Below are 20,411 nucleotides of genomic sequence, written 5' to 3'. Positions count from 1 at the left end.
CAGCTGCGCAAGGCACCCTGCTGGTGCGGGTCCTGCTCCAACCGGGTGGTGCGGAGGGGCGTCAGGTCAGCGCTTTTCGGCCTGGCCGTGGCTCCTGCCAGAACGCGGGAGGTGGGCGAGCCCGCTCTCCACTCCCCTGCCCGTCCGTCTCCCGCTCTGCTGGGGCGTCCTGCTGCCCCTCGGCTTCCTCGCGTCAGCCTGGCAAGCGCAGCGGCCCGGCCGCCCACAGGGCGCCCGCCCCGGCCAGGGCCCACTCTCCCCGCCGGCGGAGGCCTTCCCTCGCCCCGCGGCCCACAGCGGCTCCCCGCGCGCCGCGGCTCCAGTTCGGCGCCCAGGCGAGGGCGCCGCGACGGCCGTCCGCGCGTCTCTCGACGCCCCGTCGCGGCCCTGGCGCGCGCGCCTGCCTGAGCTGCCTGCCTGCCTGCCGCGGCGGCGGGCCCCTCCGCCCGCGCTGAGCAGCCGCCGGCGGGACCGCTCCAGCGCCGCAGGGCAGCAGCCAGGCGCGGGGCCGCGCACCGGGCAGGGTGCGTCCCGAGGAGCCCCGCTTGCCAGGGCGTCCCGGCGCGGCGGCGGCCAGGCGGCTTCCCCCGCTGGCCCCGGGGGCTGCAGCTGAGACGCGCGGGAGGAGAGCGGCTGAGTCCAGCCTCCGGGGAGCGGATCTCGGGGCCCCTCTGCGCTCCCTCCGGGGAGCGGATCTCCGGCACGGCGGCTGCGCGGCGGGAGGACGGCGCCCCACGTGGAGGCGGGCGCTCGCGGGACCCGCGGGCTCCCCCGCGGCAGCGGATCGGAGGCCCCGGGAGGGCCGGGCGCCTTTCCGCGCGCCGCCGCAGCCGCGGCCTGCTCCTTCCCGGCCTGGCCGGGGCGCGGGCGCGGGCGAGGGGCTCTGACACGCGCCGGGGCGGCGCCCGCCTGCTGAAGCGCCGGCCGGACGCTGCCCGCCGCCGCCGCCCGGGCGGGAGCGCGGCCTCCGCGGGCGCGATTACGGCCGCGCGGGCCGCTTCCTGAGCCGCTCGGGCCAGCCCGACCTGGTCGCCCTGCACCTGCCCCTGGGCCACGGGCCGCCTCCCCTCTTCAGCCGCTGGGCCACCCAGGCGGGCGGAGCGCGGGGGCGGGTGCCGCGCGGGGGGCCCTTTTCGTTTCCCGCCTCCCGGCAGAGCAGAGCGGAGCAAGCTGCTCCGGCTGGTCCAGGGACTACAGAAGCAGGCCAGCTCCCAGAGCGCGAGCGAGCGAGCGAGCGACTGGGGGGGGGGGAGCAAACAGGAGGTGGCCAGGGGAGGTCAAGGGGGAGGCCCCTAACATTTTTTTTTCATTTTTTAACTACCTTTTTTCCATTTATTTGTCTTGTAACAGACACTTCCACACCAGCGGGACTCTGTAACCTCTACTGAGCAGAGGAGCAGGCACAGGCTAGTCTAGAACAATCACAAAGCTAGACACAAAAAGGGAAAGAGGCTATGGAAGGACCCACCAGGTTCCTTTTATTCTTTGCTCCATTTATTTCAACCCAGATGCTCTCGATGGGGCTACCAAGCTCCTCCTCCTGTATTTCTGTGCAGAGATATGTATTTTTCACATGCAGTGCAACCCCGCCTCCCTTTCTGTTCCTCCTGTTCTTTTTGAACAAGTTATATCCTTCAGTTGCTGTATTCCAGTCACGAGAGTCATCCCACCAAGTCTCAGTTATTTATTTATTTATTTATTTCATTTATATCCTGCCTTTTTTCCTCCAAGGAACTCAAGGCAGCATACATAATCCTCCTCCTTCTTCCATTTTATCCTCACAACAGCAACCCTGTGAGGTAGGTTGGGCTGAGAGTCTGTGACTGGCCCAAAGTCACCCAATGGGCTTCCATGGCTGAGTGGGGACTAGAACCCGGAACTCCCGACTCCCAGATAGTTATACCTATCAAGTCATAATTTCCCTCCTGTATCAAGAGTTCCAGTTCGTTCTGTTTGTTCCCCACACTCTGGGCATTAGCATATAGACATCGAAGACCACGTGCTTCATAGTCTGGCTTTCTTCCTCCATGTGTCTGGAGACGATGATCGGGCGCTATCAGAGCTGTTCTCTATGAGATCCTCATCCCCCTCGCGTCTTTTACACTCCCTTTGCTTACTCCGCCAATCGTCTCACATACGCACACTCCACCTGTCACTCGCCCCATTCTCACTCCAGACATACTCGCCATAAACACAGAGATACACCCGGAATAAATATCAACACCACAGGCTCATTACGGGCATGCTGCCACGTCACAGCCACCCACGTGGATGGCTTAACATTCATGGCCGAGGAGACGGTCATCAGGGGCTCCCCGTCCCGCTGCCTCCAGTCTGCCCCCGAATACTGGTCAGCGGCGAGCATGAGCTGGAGGACGCCATCCCCCTTCCCCGCCCACTTGTGGTCTTTCCGTGGAGGCACCCATTGACCACTGGCCTGGGGGGACTCTTGGACACGCCCCCCCGCGATGATGAGCGCATCGCCCCGCCTCCTGGGCGTCGCTGCGACACCACCCCGGGGGTGCAACTGGAGGGGAGCTGAGGCGAGGCGCCGCTGTCCCGCGGCTGACGCCCAGCTCGATGTCTCCACGGCGCCCGGACCCGGAGAGGAGGAGGCGCCTTCTCTGCAGCGGGGCTGCCCTGGCGAAGTGCCCCCCCCGCGAAGGACGTCGGCCGCGGGGCTGGCCGCTCCCCGGGAGCGTCCCTGCCTGCCTGGGCAGGCCGCGAGCCATCTTTGGCCAGCCGCTGAAGGCTGCTGGCTCCGGCATCTGTTCATCCGCCCTGGGTTTCAGCCAGAACGCCGGAGGAGCCGTCCCAGGTGCTGAACCCTCGCGGGCTCTGGGCGGCTCCGGCTGACGCCCAGACCGCAGCCCCAGCGGCCCGGCCGGGGCCACTCTCGCGCGCGCGGCCCGCTCCGCCTCTGGGCACGCTTTCCTGCACCGCCTGGCGCCCTGTTCCAAAGAGAAGCGGCGCGCAGGTGCTGCTGTTGCCACCGAACGAAGAGGCGGGGGGTGGAGCCCTCCCGGAGCATCGCTCAGCCTCGGGAGCCGCGTTTCCAGCGGGAGGGAGGGACGCTCGCCAAGGGCGCGACGGGGATCCCAGGGGGCCTGCGCCCCCGCGACGGGCGGGCCCCTCCCGAGGGGCCGAGGCATGCGCGCGCACGGCCGCCCCCCGCCCCGCGGGGCCCGAGACAGTCCGGGCCCAGAGCCGCCCGGGGCCCAGGGAAGCGGCGGCCCGGAAAGCCGGTGCCCCCGCGAAGGCGCCGCCGAAGGGGCTGGAGCAGCGGCCCTGGAGGTCGGCGCCGGGCCGGGCCGCGCCTCTTCCCCCGGCCCACGTCCCGCGAAACTGAGCCGCGGCTGCGTCCCACTCGCCAAGGCGCCGGCTCGGCCCTGCCGCCCTCTGGACGGGCCCCGGCAGACGGGGTCCCGCGGCGCTGAGGGACAGGGTCCGGCGCCTGGATCGCGCCTTCGGAGCGGCGGCGGGCTCGGGCGAAGCCCAGGATGGGAGCAGAGCCCGCCGGAATCGGAGGCACCGCTCCGGCCGCCTGCAGGGCTGCCGGCGGGGCTTGGAGAGCGGCACTCGCCCAGCGCCGCAGGCGGGGGCGGGGCGCTCTGCACGTGCCCAGAGGCACGGGGCGCCCTCGCCTCGCCAGCCTCCCCGGCTGCGGGTCCCTCGCAGGCGGGGCCGGGCCAGCCGGCAGGGGGCAGCATGCGCCGCGCAGGAGGAGACCAGCCGGGCCTGGGGGCCGCGCCGGGAGAGCAGGGCTCTCCGCGCGCCTCCCGCCGCCGCCGCCGCCGCCGCCGCCGCCCGGCCTTCGCCATGATCGTCAGCGCTCCCCGCCCGGGGGGCCGCCCTCGCCGGCAGCTGCCGTGCCTGGCCAAGGTGCGCGGGGGCCGGGGAGGGCGCCGGCGGCCGGGCCACGGGGACGGCCCATGGCCGGGCGGGGATCCTGCTTGGGGGCGTCGCAGGGCGGCGGTGCGCTTCGGGCCGCCACACGCCCCGGAGGCTGTTTATGGCGCCCGGGGTGGGGCGCCCCAGGTCCTCTCCAGCTCGGATACCCGGAGGCGAGGGTGCCTGCCGCGCCCCCGCCCAGTCCGGGAGGGGTCCGCTCACAGCTCCCCCCGCAGATGGAGCGCGCGGTGGCGGGCATGCAGGACCCCGACATGGGCCGCAAGATGCGCAGCCAGCGCCTGCTCATCACCGTCATCCCGCACGCTGTGCTCGGTGAGTGCCGCCCCGCGCCAGGCAAGGGGATCGGGGCCCCCAGACCCCGCGCCGCACTGGGACTCTCCTCGGGGGCTGCTCGCTCAGCTCTGTTGGCCCTCCCCGCCCAGGCCAGGGGCGCCTTCGGGGGGCTCCTGTGGCGCGGGCGGTGGTGCGGAGCAGCTACACGCCGCAGAGCTGCGGGCGCACCAGTGGCAACCGCAGCAGCCGCGGGAAAAGCCGCTCTTCGACATCAGAGCCGACAGGCGACGACAGAGGACCGCCGGCCAGGCCCGGGGAGGCCATCTCCGTGGCCTTAGGGCAGCAGCAGCGGAGCCACGGAGCGGCTCCCGGCCCTTCCTGCCAGCCGCCCCTCTCGGCCCTTCCTTCTGCTGTGTGGGCTGGCATCTTCCCGCCAAGGCTGGGCTGGGGCTGCCCCAGGTCTGCCCCTCTTCTGGCCAAGGAGGAGCGGGCTGCAGCCCTGGGCCCTTGGAGCTGGGCTTTCAGGCATTTGCTTTGAGCAAGTCAAGGGCAACGCAGCTTCGTAGGAGGAGCCCCCAAGCAGGGGGGAGGCTCCCCGAGGGAGTGAGGAGTTGCGCACTGGGGCGGGGGCTGACTCTGGCGGGCTCGGTCTTGAGCCAGGTGTTCTCCTCTCCTCAGGGAGCGACATTGTGGAGTGGCTCATCCAGAAATGCGCCATCTCAGAGGAGGGTGAGCAGCCCAGCCCTGGCCCAGAGGCAGCCCGTCCCTGTCCTGCTGAGGAGGCCCGCAGATCCCCAGGTGGCGGGTGGCCCAGTGCACCGGCCCCATGCATCGGAGCGGCTGCCGCCTCGTGGGCCTCCTTCCCCAGCCAGTCCCTCCCCTTGGGAAGTGTGTGCACGCACCCCTCTAGTGCAGAGGATGCAGAGCGCTGGGAGGTGACCTGGCACCAAGCCCCTGGGCAGGGGAAGCGTCTCTGCTCCTTCTCCCTGCCCTGAGGCCGGCAGGCGTGGTGTGGCACGCTGCTCCTTTTTGGAGGGCTATGTATAACAGAGAGTTATCTGCTGCATTGTGGGGTGCTCCTGCAGCCTGGGGGGAAGCGGGCCTGGCATCACCCCTCTTGGAGCTGCTGTGGGCAGACCTCCTGCCATTCTGCAGAAGGTGGGAAGCTGCTCGGTGGCTCTCCCAGCCCACACACTCAAAGAGTGCTGGGAATCTGCGGGCCCAGCCAGTGGTAGCCCCTCTGGCCACGCTCTTCTCCCTCCAGAATCATTGCACCTGGGCAACCTGATTGTGAAGCACGGCTACATCTACCCTCTGAAGGACCCGCACAGCCTGGCTTTGCGGGCGGACGAGACACCTTACAGGTTCCAGGTAGGCCTGGAGAACCAGCAGCCCTTGGAAGCCCTGTCGGGCCAGCCTGTGCTGAGGGCTTCCCCAGGCCTTCCCGGGCTCCTCGCACGTATGTTGTCACACACGCGCCGCGCAGACCTGTATCTGCAGGTGTCCTGCCGGCAGGGCCCTGTTTCTTTCAGGCAACCAGGCTCCTGATCCAAGGCACCAGTGGGGGTGCAGGGCCCCTCCAAGCCAAAGAGGGCGGGCTGCTGGCCGGCGGGTCCCCCTGCTTTGGCAGCCGAGCCGAGCCTCTTCCCCTGTGGGCTGCAGACCCCTTACTTCTGGAGGCACCGCGTGGCGGCCGCGGCGCTGGACTGTGGTGAGCGGCCCTGGCGCCCTTCCTCATGTGGAGGGAGGGGCTCCCCTGGTTCCCTCCACGTTCTCGCCAGTAGCCAGAGCCTCTGGGTGCCCAGGTCAGGCAGCAAGAGCTGCCCGGGAGGGGCCCCCTGACCCCTCTCCCTTTTTCGCCATCTATCTGGCAAAGAAGAATATCCGCAAGCAGGGAGACCTCGTTGACCACGAGAAGGTACGGGGGCCGAGGGGCGGGTCCTGGTCCTGGGGTGTGGCAGGGCGCAAGGGGGTGGGCAGGGAGCGCTCCTAGGCTGCAGCGCTTCCCCGGATGGTCAGCAGCTGCTCCCCCGCCCTCGTGCACCCCCCTCCTCACGCGTCTCTTTGGTGCCATGGGGTGCGCGGGGGGCGGCCCTGTGCTTCTGACACAGGCGGGTGTCCCTGCAGGAGGACTACGGCCAGCTGCACAAACGGATCAGCCATGCCTGGGACCTCGTGGTGATGCAGGCGCGGGAGCAGCTGCGGTGAGCCCCCAGGGAGCCTGACCGCTTGGGGCCAGGGCGGAGCGGGGGGCGGGGGCCTCCCAGGCCCTGATGCGCCCCCCTCTCCACAGAGCAGCCAAGCAGCGCAGGAAGGGGGACCGCCTCGTCGCCGAGTGCCAGGAGCAGGCCTACTGGCTCGTCAACAGGCCCCCGGTGAGCGGGGGAGGAGGCGGTGCCTGTGGGGAAGCCCAGCCCAGCCCAGCCCAGCCTCCTCCTGGGGCCGCGGAGGGGGCTGCCAGCCCTGGAGCAATGGCTCCTGGCCCGCGTCTGGGGGGATGATGGGTTAGAGTGCCCCCCATCCCCCGACACCCCTAAGAAGAGCTCCGGAGGCGGGGCAGGCCCACAGCCCCCCCTAGTGAGCACCCAGCACCCATGGTGGCCTGCCAGCAGGGCTCTGGGGCACTTGCTGGCGCTCGGGGGCAACGCTGGGCCACCAGGGCGAGAGCTGCTGACCCCCCCGAGCTTTCGCGAGGCCAGGCGTGCAGTGTGGGGCCCTGCAGATGTGCCGGCCTGCAAGGGGCGATGGGAGCTGGCCCCCTCAGCATCTGGGGCAGGAGCGGCACTCATCCCCTCCCAACGCTCTGCGCACGCTAGGCCACACAGCCCGCCCGCTGCCCTTTCCTCCCGGCCAGTGCCGGGGCATCCTTGCAGCCAGTCCTGTCCTGCCTCAGCACCCCCTGGCGTGGTGGGACCTCAGGGGTGCAGATCTGTCTGTGCGGAAGGCGGCCAGGAGTGGGGCTGCCCCTGGCCCAGGAGCAAAGCCTGCGGTTCCCTGTGCTGCCGCCGCCTCTGGCTCTGCTGGGGCTGAGGCCTGGCTCTGTGACCCTGGCCGCCCCGTCTGCTCCAGGCCCCGGGAGCAGCCAGATCCACCCGCTGGACTGGCAAGAGGCGCCCTTGAGAGCAGGGCAGGGCCCCTGAGCAGGGAAGGGCAAGCGCCGGCCTTCTGCTGTGCTCTGCCCACAGCCTGGAGCCACGACTGTGATGGAGCAGGGCCCCGAGCGGAGGAACCGCCAGAGCACGCGAGTGCAGCTGGTGAGTGGGGGGGCGGGGGGGGCACCATGGGGGATCCAGCCAGACTGCTCCAGCTGACTGGTGCTGGGGCTTCCTGGAGCGCTCTGCCTCTGGCTGTGGCTGGGCACTCTCTCCCTTCGGCGCCCCGTCAGGGCTCGGGGGCACCTCTCTCTTCAGGGGGACACCCCCTCCACGCCAGCCTCGTGGCCACCCTGGGGCAGTGTCAGTCAGCTCAGCCTGGCTCCAGTTTCCTGGGTGATGGGGAGGACTCCTCCTTCCGGGCTGCCAGTGCAGCCTGTGTGGCCCTGTGGCCGTTCTTGCCCTGGGGCGGGGCAGAGCGGGGGCAGGGGCAGGGATGGCCACACTCGCCAGGCTGGGGCTCCCTGGATGCAGCAGGAGCCCCTGCCCAGGGACACGCCACTGCAGGCCCCGCCCGCCCTCCGGCTTCTGGGTGTCCTGGCTCTGTGCTGCAGGTGGGCAGGAGGGTGCCCGGCCGAACATGCTCCAGGCCCGCCCCGGCGGCCTCTCCCCCTCGCTTGCTCTTTGTCTGTGGGCTGCCTCTCCTGCTTATTGCTGTGCGGAGGGAGTGGGGGGGACTTGTGACCTGTGCCGGAGGAGGAGGCCAGCCGTGCCTTTGCCTCATTTCCAAGGAGTGGGTCTTGCTTCCTCCGCCTGCCCCCCCTACTCCCCCCCCCGCATGTTCCCTACTGACTGTTTGGGTCTGTTCTCTTCTCTTTTCTGGGTGGCGCCTTGTCCCTCTGTCCATCCACGTAAGTCACTAACATGACCACTAACTCACAAACTGCAGCGGGGGAGGGGGGCTTGGCTTGTTTAGCGGGTGCGGTGGGAGAGTGCCTGGGCCAGAAGGAGCTGGGAGGGGGCTAAATATTTTGAGGCCACAGCTCAGATGTGTGGCATGGCGAAGGCCCCAGGTTCGATCCCAGATCCCGCAATCGCCAGTTGGAAAGATCAGGCCCAGCTGTTGTGAGAGACTCCTGCCCAGACTTGGTGCGCTGGTGTGGGTGGGCAAAGCGCACGCCTGGGCAGAAGGCAGCTCCTGGCGAGTCGGGGCCAGTCTTGGTGTGGGGCTCGGCAGCTGAGCTGGGCTCCTTGCTCTTTTTTAACCAGGAGAAGAATGGCGACTACTACGAGCGGGAGGTGAGTGTGGCGGGGGCAGACTGTCTTCCAGCCTTGGCCTAGGAAATAGCTAGGCCAGGTGCGAGGTCCCCCCCTGAAGGAGAAGGCCCTGCCCATTGCCCAGGCTAATGATGGGGGGGGGCAGAGCGGTGGCGTGGCCATTGCTGACCAGCAGACAGTGAGACACGGAAATCGTTGGGAACAGAAAGTCGGCCAGCTTTGCAGAGCCATCCCTGTGGGCCGCTGCGCCAGGCAGCTCTTGCCGTGTTGAAGCAGAGACTCCGAGATACCGGCGGGGGGCAGCTGTGGGGGCAGCTGCTCCCTGACCCCACTCCTCTCGGTACAGATCCATTATTGCCTCACCGCCATGGGCAGGACGCGCATCAAGTCTTCTGCCTGCCTGGAAGGGTGAGTGGGGGGCCCACTGGCGAGTTGTCGCCCCTGAGGGAGGGTCTTGGCCTGGCCAGCCCGTGTCCTTGCAGGGCCCAGCCACGGTGGGAGGGGAAGGCCACTGCTCCACCCACCTGTGGGCTGTGGGGAGCCTCAGGCAGAAGGTGCCATGGGTCAGGGAGGCCACCACAGGGCTGTGGGAGGGCGTCTGGAGCCAAGCAAGCGGGCCAGAGATCTTCATGCGTCTCCACACGTGGCGTTTGGCCCATTGACCAGCCATTGGTGGCCTGTGCCGTTCTCAGTTTGGCTCTTGGAGGTGTGATGCTTGATCTGAGCCAATCGGCTGAGAATTACTGCTGCATTACGCTTGGGCTCTCCTGGTTGTGGGTGTCCCTTTGCCTACATATTAGCGTTAGTGATTTTGGTTTCTTTGGGGAGCTGCCATGTTCCCCAAATTTCGACCATGGCCCCTGCCCTCCACTGGCACCCTCAGTCTGCCTGTGGGGCACCCTTCGCCCTGGCAGGCAGCTGAGAGCTGGCCCTGCCTGACCATTGCCCCCGCGCCCCCTCCTGCCGCCTTCACAGGTACATCAGATTCACTGAGCAATACATGCCCCACGACCCCATCATGGCTGGCTGCCTTCCCAGTAATCCCTGGATCACAGATGATGCCCTGCACTGGGCCTTGAACGCCCCCACGTGAGTGCAGAGGGCCCAGGGCAGCAGGCCCCTGTGCTCCCGCATGGCCGGCGTGTCGGCCGGATGCTACTCTGCTGTGGGCTGTGGGCGGCGGGGGTGTAGCAGCCATATCGGGGGTCAGACTAAGTAGCCTCATGCAGTCTCATGCTTCATGTTCTTGCTGAGCTCTTTCTCCCTTGAATATATTGTTGTAAGCTGACGAGACACAGGAATTCCTTATCTTGTCAAAGGTCATACAATTGTATATCTTGTTCTCTGCTGTTCTCTTCTGTTCTCTCCTTATCATGGCTACCCTATAACCCAGTTCTTGTATTATAAACAATGGTGCTAGGAGGAAAAATGTTGAGGATTGCAACCCCATGCGGGAGGGAGAGGAGGAGCCATTTCATATATGTCACAATGTCTATAAAACCAATGTGCTAATGTAAATCGGGGCTTCTGGCTCTTTGGAAACGATTCCAGCCTTAAGCCCGCGCGTTAAATAAAGAATCTCTTTTTCCTTCACTCCGTGGTCTCTCTGACTCTGGGTTCTGCAACATAAATGGTGCCGTGACTCGGATGTGGCAGGCTCTGAGCCAGACAGGTGGCAGTTGCCTGCTCTTGATCGCCGCACCGGGAAGACGAGCTCGGCGCATGCCTCCCTTTCTTGGCGCCACCGACCTTTTTGTCGAGTGAATGGGAGAAAGCCTGCACCGGGATCGCCCAAACGGCAGCGAGCGGCAAGAGAACCTTGAGAAGCGGAGGAAGGAACTTGAGCCCTGCCTGTATCGCAGCTGCAATTGAGTTGAAACCCACATTGGAAGCCTTCAGGAGAAAGGCAAGTATATGGGAAAAAGAGGGCCCCGCCTTATGAAGAAGGTCAGTGTTGGTGGTATACGTATACAAAAGAACCTACTCCTTGCGGGTAGAAGGGGGGCCTGATCACACCCCCGAGTGGGCGCCAGTACCTAGCACGCCAGTACTCAGTAGGAAGCTGAGGAAGCTGGGGAAGCCGTTTTCCGCTCTGGTAAAAAGTGGGAAAAGTGGGTGGCAGGGACATATGGATGTAGTGGAGAGACTGATGATTGTGTGAGTGGCTACTGCGGTTTCTGAAGCATACCGTTGACCGTCCGGGTGCCCAGGCCAGTAGCAAAGTGCGTGGTGTGAAAAATCCTCTTGTGTCGGCCAGTGAGACCCCTTACTCACTGACCAATTCCCATTCCCTAATTGTGTCTGTCTTCAATTTAGGAGGGAGGCTATGGGTGGTGGGGGAAGCAAACCTTGCACCCCCTTGAGATGTATGTCAAACAAAGAAGGAAAAAGGTTTTTTTAAAAAAGATTCAGAATAGAAAGAGAAAACAGCAAAAAGCTCAAGGTCGAGCTGAGAGGAAAAAAAACAAGATCTGAGGCTGTTAATTAGAAAAATGTTGCAGGACAGTCTGGCTTTTAACAAAGCGTGGGAGCGTGAGAGTGTAAGGCCGAAGACGTAGCTGTTAGCCTAGCGTGCCGAGAGAGGGGGGGCAGGAAAATTGCCCACAACGTTCTGAGTTGTGCAACATCATCACCTCGCCTAATTGAGATAAAATCCCTAAGAAATGGAAACTGAAAATGAAGACTCAGAAGATGAAGGCAAAATAGAAAATAAAGGTGAAGAATCAGCCCCCAGAGCACAGGCTAGACCCCTCTTCGAGTGAAAAGTGTGCCATAAGACTGTCCCAAAGCAGAATGAAGCGGAAAGACCATGTTGAAGATCTCTGTCAAGGTAACCGTGTTTAGCTTTGAACTGTGTTAGAATTGCATAGAGCCTGTAGCTACTGACCATCAGCTATATGATTTCTGAAGAGCGTAACCATTAAGCTTTTGCCGTGGGATTCCCTGCAATGAAGAAATCTCACTGATTTGAGTGTCCAGTGTTACACTGCCTAAGTGTGTGTGCTAAAGAGACCGAGAAACCAGACAGCATGTTCCTGGCCAAGCCAAAATCATGCTACTGCCATGCTCCTGAAAGCTGCAATAAACTGTGTAAGCTGAAAGACCCAACCTGATTGAGAAGAAGATATTGGAGCAACTGTCTTGAAAAACAATGAGATCTGTGTAGCTGGCTGGCTGACGCTGTCAGTGATGTTACAACTTTAAATTAAGACTGTTTTCCTGTTTGAGACCCCAGCGAAGAAAGCTGACCCGAGTTATTTGTTGCCCGTGCCAAAGCAAAGATTTGGCTGCCCTGTACCTCATCCTGTCCTGTTTTAAGCTTGGGATTTACAAATACAAACAAACTGAGAAGCTTGCCTTTGAAGTCCTGCAAATCACCCCACCGCCTCCACGAAGATTAATGGCTGCCTGAAAAATGCAAGTATAAGGCGATGCCCATCACCCCCCAGCGTCCTGAGTTTCGGCACTCAGTGTTTCAGTGCTTTCGTGTACCAGGTTAGAAAAGAAAAAAAAAAAGAGTAAGTTTTTAAAATGTCTGTGAGAGAACCTGACAGAAGTAAAATAAAATTTACAGAGGAGTTGCCCAAGTTAAAGCATCATGGCTAGAGAGCTGAGCTGTGCCGCTCTGTTTAAACAGAAGCCTTGCTAAAAAGTTAAAGGCCCTTGTCTGTCAGAAGGGGTGTAGGGCCACACTTTCCCTTTTTAAACTCATGCAAAAGTAGAGAGCCTTTGCTGGAAACATCGCATCTTCATTGCCCAGAGCCTTCTCTGTTTGCCTCCATCATCATCTGGGCTTTTTAGAGACACTCTGCACATGAACTAAAATTTTAAATTGTCAAAGACTTGCCATGGACAGTGCTATGAAGCTTTTGATAAACTTGAACTCTCATCGCTGTGGACCGTGTGTCTATGTTTGTAGTCAGCTCAGTGTACAGCAGGCTGAGTTTGATCTATAACTTTTAGATTTCCTTCTGCCAGAACTCATGCAGCATAGAGTTGCCGATGCAAAAATGGTGACCTAGAACTCTGTGTGTGTGGGTATGCCCGTCCCTTGATTTTAATGAGCCCTGAGCTTTCAGCCAGAAGAGCAGTATAATTGCTGGATCTGCTCCATCATGCCTTACCATGCAAGAAGTGTTTTCCATTCATTGTGTTAAATTGCAGAAAAAGTTTGTTGTGTATATTTTATGATTTCTTAAATATCATAAAATATATGTGATATTTGCAGATTAGTGTTAGTTGCAACTCCAAATAATACTAAGTGTGGTTCCCGATGGATAACAAGGAGAAAAGACAAAAGCAAGTAGAAAAGAAGGAATAGAGAAAGTAGAAGACAGATAGAGAAGAGAGAAAAAGAAAAGGCAAAAGGCAAAGAAAAAACATTTGTAAAAAAGAAGCGTGGCCATAGTTGCCCCCAGGGTAAATTAAAAGCAGCTGATTGTGCCTGGAGCTTATTACCTGGGGTAAAGTAGCCACAATAATGTAATAGTTCTTTAAGATAAAGAAAATCTAACTAGAAGGAGAAGAAGAGCCTATCCCAAATGTGTGTCATTGGGACTAGTGTAAGGCAGAAAGGTTTAAGTAAGTGAGTTTAACTTGAAAAAGACAAATAAAGAGACAAGGCTGGTGCATGGAGCAGAAAGTTTTATATAAAAAGTTTGAAACATGATCTGCAATACAGGCAGATCAGCAAAGAAAAAGAAAGCAAAAGAAAGAGAAAAAATTTGTCTTCCCATACTAATAAATAAAAAGTGTTATCAAGCACTTTGGGAAGCGAAGTTGTTTACAGGAAGCTGTGCCTGAGAACCAAGCACTTCTAGCCTATGCTGAAAATGCTTGCTAGTGTTGTGCTGCCTCATGGGTAACATGTATAGTATAAAAACCCATTTAGTGCAATAGCTCGTGGTTCAGAGAAGCTGTCTGATCCAAAAATTAAGTACGCCTGTGTGCTGTAAGTTACCCAATAAAGTCTCCTTGTAAATAAATCTCCCCCTCGCTGGAATCCCAAAACACAAGTGGGGCTAGAGCGCCTCACCCAGTATCAAACCCTGCTGTTAAAAGCCATGAAAGCAGGTATAAAGAAGTCAATTAATATGACCAAAGTGTCTAAAGTGCTGCAAGGTGCCACCGAGGCCCCAGAGCGTACTTGGAGCATCTTTCAAATGCCTATCGCCAGTACACCCCCCTCGACCCAGAGGCCCAAGAAGACGTAAACGAAAAAAGAAAAGAAGAAGACCCGGCAGAGGCAGAAGATTCTTAAAAAAAAGAACCAGTGTGCCCAGTGTGGACAAGATGGACATTAGTGGCATGAATGCCCAAATAAAATAAATCAAATACACAAAGGAGAAAAACAAAGGGGCCAGAATGGGCGAAGAGGGAGACAGCTTGAGAAGGGCCGTGACATTGACTGTGAGGGGCAGTGACATTGACTTCATGATTGACACTGGAGTGGCATCAAGAGCAAGCAAACGTTAGCCTTAAACAAGAAGTCCAAACACTGAGCAAAGGTCTTCAAGCCCAGCGTCGCTTTGTCTTAGAAAATAAGCCCCCAATTCCCATCACAGAAGTTCATCCTTTCCAACCAAGAGTTAAAGTATGAGTTAAAGAGGGAAAAATAACCCTTTGACTCCCAGATGGAAAGAACTCAGAACTGTCATACTTTCCACCCCCGCAGCTATGAAAGCAGCTAGAATTAAACCCTGGATACATTGGACACGAGTCAAGAGAGCGAGAGGGGGAAAGTAGACCATAAACAGAAATCCTGAAAATCCTTTAAAAATCATTCTGAAAAAGCAGTAAGAAGACTCAGGCTAGACCTTACTGTGGACACACCGGGAAACTGTCCCCCTGCGTACGGTCAGACCTGCAACTGGAGAATTGAAGAAGGGGACTAGACCCTACTGCAGCTTGCCAGGTGAATAGCTGCCCAGCGTACGGTCAGATCCCAAAGAAGATCAAACATGCGTATTGTAGTGTTGTAGTGTTAGTAGTGTTGCATTGTGTTTCCTTAATAAGGTGCAAAAAGGGGGGTCTGCCCCTGGAAAAAAAAGTTTGTCCCAGTGATTTGCTGATAATTACTGGCTTCACCTGGCTAACATCACGAGAGTAAAACATTTTTGTTTGCCAAGAGGTATACCTGCAAACAGGCTTATTAGCTCTTGCCTAATACCTGTCTGTAGACATCCTGGGAAAATTCAAAAAGATACCATGTTAAGAGTTTATGGTGTAAGTTTAACTTATTCCCAAAATGCTAATTGGGGCGTAGTTGCAAAGATCCTACCCCCTACAGAGTTCACTCTACGCACCCCCATCATTGCTGAAACAAATGCTACGTGTGCACAAATGCTTAATTGTCAAAAATTTTTCCAGAAAATACAAAGCTATCCCTGGCCCCCTTCCACTGTAATAAAATTCAAAACATATCTTTTAATGATGCCCACATACTTTTGCCTCATGGATGGTTTTAGACATGTAATTCCCGCACTTGGTCATTCATTCCTGCCAACTTGTCTGATAACCACCCATGTTGCCTCAGCCGCCAATTGAACTGGTGCCAATTCTTCCCCTGTAGCCCGAGAAAATCCGTCAACGGCAGCCTCGAGCACTCCAACTAACTAAAAATTGTAATAGTCATGTGCAGTTATATTCTGACTCAGAAAAATTGGCCTTAACAATGTCACTAGTTGGGGTTCCAGGTTTAGCCTTGGCTAATGGTCTAAAGAACAACTGGTTAGCTTGCAGCTTAGCCAAAAGCATAAATGCCACCTCACAAGCATTGTCATTGTTAAATAAAGAGTTGCGTGATCTAAGAGGTGCAGTTCTAGAAAATAGAGCTGGTATAGATTACCTCTTCCTTCTTCATCATTTAAGTTGTGAGACACACCAAAAGCTCTGTTGTTTTAACTTAACTGATAATGGCAATGCTGTAGATGAACAGATCAACAAGCTGCACAATATAGTAGCTAACAAAACAATAAGACAAAACAATTAGCTAAATTAGTTAACCCCTTGGCTTCCAGATCTTAGCTAGCTTAAAAGCATTGTTCATCCTAATTCTACCAGTATTGTTCATAAAAGTTCTGTTATGTCTCTGCGTTCCTTGTCTTATGAGCTGTTTAACCAATCTGTTTTATGTCTCAGCTAGTAAAACTGCTGCCCTCTACGCTCTAATAGCCCAACAAAAGGCTAAGTAATATGTATGTCACAAAAAGCTTTGTATAGTTATCAGAAATGCTATAATTGTAATGAAATTATGCATTTAAGGGGGGAATGTAGCAGCCATATCGGGGTCAGACTAAGTAGCCTCATGCAGTCTCATGCTTCATGTTCTTGCTGAGCTCTTTCTCCCTTGAATATATTGTTGTAAGCTGACGAGACACAGGAATTCCTTATCTTGTCAAAGGTCATACAATTGTATATCTTGTTCTCTGCTGTTCTCTTCTGTTCTCTCCTTATCATGGCTACCCTATAACCCAGTTCTTGTATTATAAACAATGGTGCTAGGAGGAAAAATGTTGAGGATTGCAACCCCATGCGGGAGGGAGAGGAGGAGCCATTTCATATATGTCACAATGTCTATAAAACCAATGTGCTAATGTAAATCGGGGCTTCTGGCTCTTTGGAAACGATTCCAGCCTTAAGCCCGCGCGTTAAATAAAGAATCTCTTTTTCCTTCACTCCGTGGTCTCTCTGACTCTGGGTTCTGCAACAGGGGGGCGGGGCTAGGGTGCACGGCAAGGGCACGTGCTGAGCCCCAAAGGAATTACTGCTGCATTACGCTTGGGCTCTCCTGGTTGTGGGTGTCCCTTTGCCTACATATTAGCGTTAGTGATTTTGGTTTCTTTGGGGAGCTGCCATGTTCCCCAAATTTCGACCATGGCCCCTGCCCTCCACTGGCACCCTCAGTCTGCCTGTGGGGCACCCTTCGCCCTGGCAGGCAGCTGAGAGCTGGCCCTGCCTGACCATTGCCCCCGCGCCCCCTCCTGCCGCCTTCACAGGTACATCAGATTCACTGAGCAATACATGCCCCACGACCCCATCATGGCTGGCTGCCTTCCCAGTAATCCCTGGATCACAGATGATGCCCTGCACTGGGCCTTGAACGCCCCCACGTGAGTGCAGAGGGCCCAGGGCAGCAGGCCCCTGTGCTCCCGCATGGCCGGCGTGTCGGCCGGATGCTTCTCTGCTGTGGGCTGTGGGCGGCGGGGGGGGGGGGCTAGGGTGCACGGCAAGGGCACGTGCTGAGCCCCAAAGGCTTCCCTGGCGCTGTGCGGGGGCCTCTCTAGCGAAGGGCCTCTTGGGTTCCATGGCGGGGGGCGTCTCCCATGCTGCGCCGACTCCTCCAGAGGTGTCCTGCCTGCAGGGTGACGGCGCCCACTAAGCTGCGAGTGGAGCGCTGGAGCTTGGGCTTCAGCGAGCTGCTCGGTGATGGCCTGGGCCGGGGGCAGCTGCTGGAGTTCCTCAAGAAAGAGTTCAGCGGTGAGCGGATTTCCCTCTGGGCCTGGGGGTTTGGGGAGAGACCATTCCACAGGGCGGGAGGGCGCTCCTGGGGGAGCTGCTGTGCCCAGCGCGGGGTGGGGGGTGCACGGACCCTGCTCTGGAGCCTCTTCCGCTCCTGCCAGTGAAGGGACAGCAGAGACCTCCGAAAAGACCCCTCCGGGCTGGGATCCAGTGGCAAATGCGGCTGCACAGAAGCAGGAGAGAGGGTCGCAGCCGGCAGGCCAGGGGCTCTGACAGGCGGCGGCTGGCGGGGCAGGGCCCTGCTGCTAGGCGGAGCGCTTGTGCACGTGGCAGCAGGTGCCCCCTTGGCAGCCGCTGGGGAGGGATCGGGAGTGCGAGTGCTGGTGCTGCGGCGCCTTTACGCAAAGCTGGGGTGGGCCACACGTGTGCAGTGCACCGTCTCTGCAGTCCTGGCCGCCGCGCCCCAAGGAGGCTCTTGTCAATCGGGGCAAGGGCAACCAAAATGACCCAGAGCTGGAAGGGTTACAGTGTCTGCGACTCTTATCACTTAGGAAAAGTCCACAAAGGCAGTGGGGGCGGGCACCACAAGGGGGCTGTGAAGTGAGGCACAGCGTGGAGAAAGCGGAGAGGGAGAAAAACCCCTCTCTATAACGCTCGAACCCACACAGCCAAAAGGCAGGGCGTTCAGGACAGGCCAAAGGCAGGGCTTCTTCACTCAGCGCAGTTAGGTATGGGATTCACTTCCACAAGCCGTGGCGATAGCCACCAGTTCGGTGGGCTTTAAAAGGGGACGGGCTTCCTGGGGGAGCAGGCTGCTGGCCCTCATGGCTATGTCCTCCTCAGTGTCTGAGATGCTGTGCCTGTGTACACCAGCTGCTGTGCAGCACGGGCAGGAGGGTGATGTTGCGCTGGTATCCGACCTGTGGGCTTCCCCTTGGGGCAGCTGGTTGGCCGCTCTGAACAAGACGGGCTGCTCCCTCCCTCCCTCCCTCCCTCCCTCCTGGCACAGCTGAGAACCTGAGCTTCTGGGAGGCGTGCGAAGAGCTGCGCTACGGGGAACAGGGCCGCATTGCTGAGATTGTGGGCTCCATCTACCAGTAAGTTGCTTCCAGTTCCCCCGCCACCCTGGGCAGGGGAAAATGGCCTCCCCCCCAAGAGCACAGTCTGGGGGTGTCTCTTGGCGGACCCCTGCCTGTGGCGCTTGCAGATGCTCCTCCTCGGATGGCTTTGGAGACCCTCCCTTCCAGCCAGCCCAGGGAAATCTCTTCCCGAGCCCCGTGGCTGCCTCCTCCTTCAGCCCTCTGCAGCCTGCTCCGGCCAGCCTTTGCCGACATGCCTTGACCTTGTGACGCTGAGCACCTGGCACATTTCAGCACCATCCGGCTGCAAGGCCTGCTGCTCTCTGCCCTGTGCACTCTACCTGCCTCCCAGCCTGTGCTTGTCGTCCCCGCAGGCAGTTCCTGGCCCCTGGAGCCACTTGCTGGGTGAACATTGACAGCAAGACCATGGAGCGCACCCTGGAGGGGATCAAGGCCCCGCACCGCTACGTCCTGGATGATGCCCAGATGCACATCTACATGCTGATGAAGAAGGTACGGAGCTTGGCCAGCCTGGGGCATGGGGCGGGGGGGAGGTAGAGGCGCTGCTCACAGCTGGTTCACGTGCCCTGCCCTGGCTTGGGGGCACGGCACGGCGGCGGCACCTCCGGGCATGGCTGTGGCTGGAGTGGCAGGGCTTGCGAGGGGGAGGGGGCTGGCCTCTCCCCTCGGCACTCTGCGATGCCGCCCTGAGCTGTTCCCCACCCTCCACCTCGCTCTGGGGCTAGGACTCCTACCCACGCTTCCTGAAGTTCGAGTTCTACAGGAACCTGCTTGCGGAGGCCCTCGTCCCGCCAGAGACCAAGAAGCGGTGAGTGGGGGCTGGACAGCCTGGGGAGAGGGGACCCCAGCCCGCTTTTGCCTCGGGGAGGGGGAGGGGGCAAGTCTGGGTTGCGCCCCTGACTCAGCCTCCCCCTCGCCACAGGGTCTTCCCCCTCATGCGGAAGCAGCGCCACTTCAGCCCCAGCCCCGCCTTGCTGCCCCCTCCTGAGGGCCCCGAGGCGAAGGCTGAGGAGAGGAGCCCAGCTGCCACCATGGAGCCTCACTCCGAAGAGGACGGCTAGCCCCCCCCTGTGGCCTGAGGAGAACGGGAGCAGCTTCGGCCGGCCTTGGCCCAGCCGTCTCTCCGTCCCTTCCCCAATCTGGACAAGCACCTTTGCCTCTTCCGATGCTGTGGGACACCCCAGCCCCCGCTGCTCCTGCCCGTCTCCCAAACACAGCTGGAGTCAAGCCACGTGGTGGGGAAGGCCCCCCCGAACAGCGCCCCCTCTGCCTTAGCTGGGCCCCCCGCCCCTCCAGCCCCGTCTCTCAGGAAGTGCTGGCCCACCCCCTCGGCCTGCGCCACCCCACGCTCCATGCCTGCCTGGGCAGGACTCCAGGACCCGGGCTGGCACCTGCCCACCCTCACCGGCCATTCCATGCATGGACACGCAATAAAGCCCTTTTGGAGAGCGAGGCCGCCGTTGCCTCTGTGGGGCGAGGGCGAGGCGGCTCCCCGGGGGAGGCCTCCACTGGCCCCTGGCTGTGGGACGTGGCTGTCCAGGGTGCCCCCAGGCTGGGTGGGGGCTCCAGGCCCAGCAGCGGCACTGGCTCGTGCTTGCAAGGGGCTGCCTGGCGCAGCTGTAGCCCGGATGGTGCACTGCCTCAGAGCACAGCCGGGGAGGGCGTGCTGCAAGGGGAGGGGGCCCACCTGCTCCCATGGAGGCCCAGGGCTCTGCCGCCAGCCCCGTGCCTCCACATGGAGCTTTCCTTGCCCCGGAAAACATCCCTTGCCTGAAGTACCAGAAAGAAATAAGCAGAGGGTGGCAGCTGCCCTTTCCTCCAGCTCCCTGCCTAAGAACAGTCTTTCCCTACTGTCCTGTTGGGGGCGGGGGGGCGGGAAGGTGCGTTCCTTGGCTGGGGGACTCGAGCACTTTCCTGAGGGCATGGCCTGGAGCCCCCCTCCACCCCACATCTGCCTCTGGATGGCCTTGCTCATCTCTGCCCAGCGGTGGGGGGGGGGCGTCTGTCTCCTTCTGGACCTGTTCTGTGAGCTTCCCTGGGGGCGGCTTTGGCTGCCTCCAGAGGCCAACGCAGCCCTGTGGCGCTGGGGATGGGACGCCAGGCTGCCTGTAGTTCTTGCAGGGAGGCGGGTGGGGGTGTGGGGAGATCCAAGACAGACACAAGCAAAGCACCCTTTGGAAAAGCCAGAAAGGTTCTCGGAGCCATTGTCAGCCCGCCCCCCCCCCCGCCCGCCTCTGCCCCTCCCGCCCCTGGGGCTCAGCAGGCATTTGCAGCCTCCACGTTAAGAGGCTTAGTG

At 60.1% G+C, this 20,411-nt stretch overlaps 1 protein-coding gene across 1 annotated transcript; it reads left to right on the top strand.

Annotated features, from left to right (window-relative positions):
- Positions 1–2,383: 2,383 nt before the first annotated feature.
- Positions 2,384–19,935, top strand: RGS11 (regulator of G protein signaling 11). The gene is made up of 17 exons (XM_084817912.1): positions 2,384–3,882; positions 4,128–4,224; positions 4,864–4,914; positions 5,450–5,556; positions 5,848–5,871; positions 6,017–6,103; positions 6,313–6,389; positions 6,479–6,560; positions 7,371–7,439; positions 8,547–8,576; positions 8,902–8,963; positions 9,531–9,644; positions 16,918–17,033; positions 18,025–18,112; positions 18,469–18,607; positions 18,841–18,923; positions 19,038–19,935. The coding sequence occupies exons 1-17, from the start codon at positions 3,151–3,153 to the stop codon at positions 19,174–19,176; spliced, it is 2,097 nt and encodes a 698-aa protein (XP_084674038.1). The 5' UTR covers positions 2,384–3,150; the 3' UTR covers positions 19,177–19,935.
- Positions 19,936–20,411: the final 476 nt, after the last annotated feature.

Source organism: Heloderma suspectum, chromosome 12 (assembly GCF_057233095.1).
Source record: "Heloderma suspectum isolate Gila_16-S chromosome 12, 16-S_ref, whole genome shotgun sequence".
Lineage (NCBI taxonomy): Eukaryota > Metazoa > Chordata > Lepidosauria > Squamata > Helodermatidae > Heloderma > Heloderma suspectum.
Note: the sequence above shows the minus strand (reverse complement) of the source record. Positions and strands in the feature narration are given on the sequence as shown.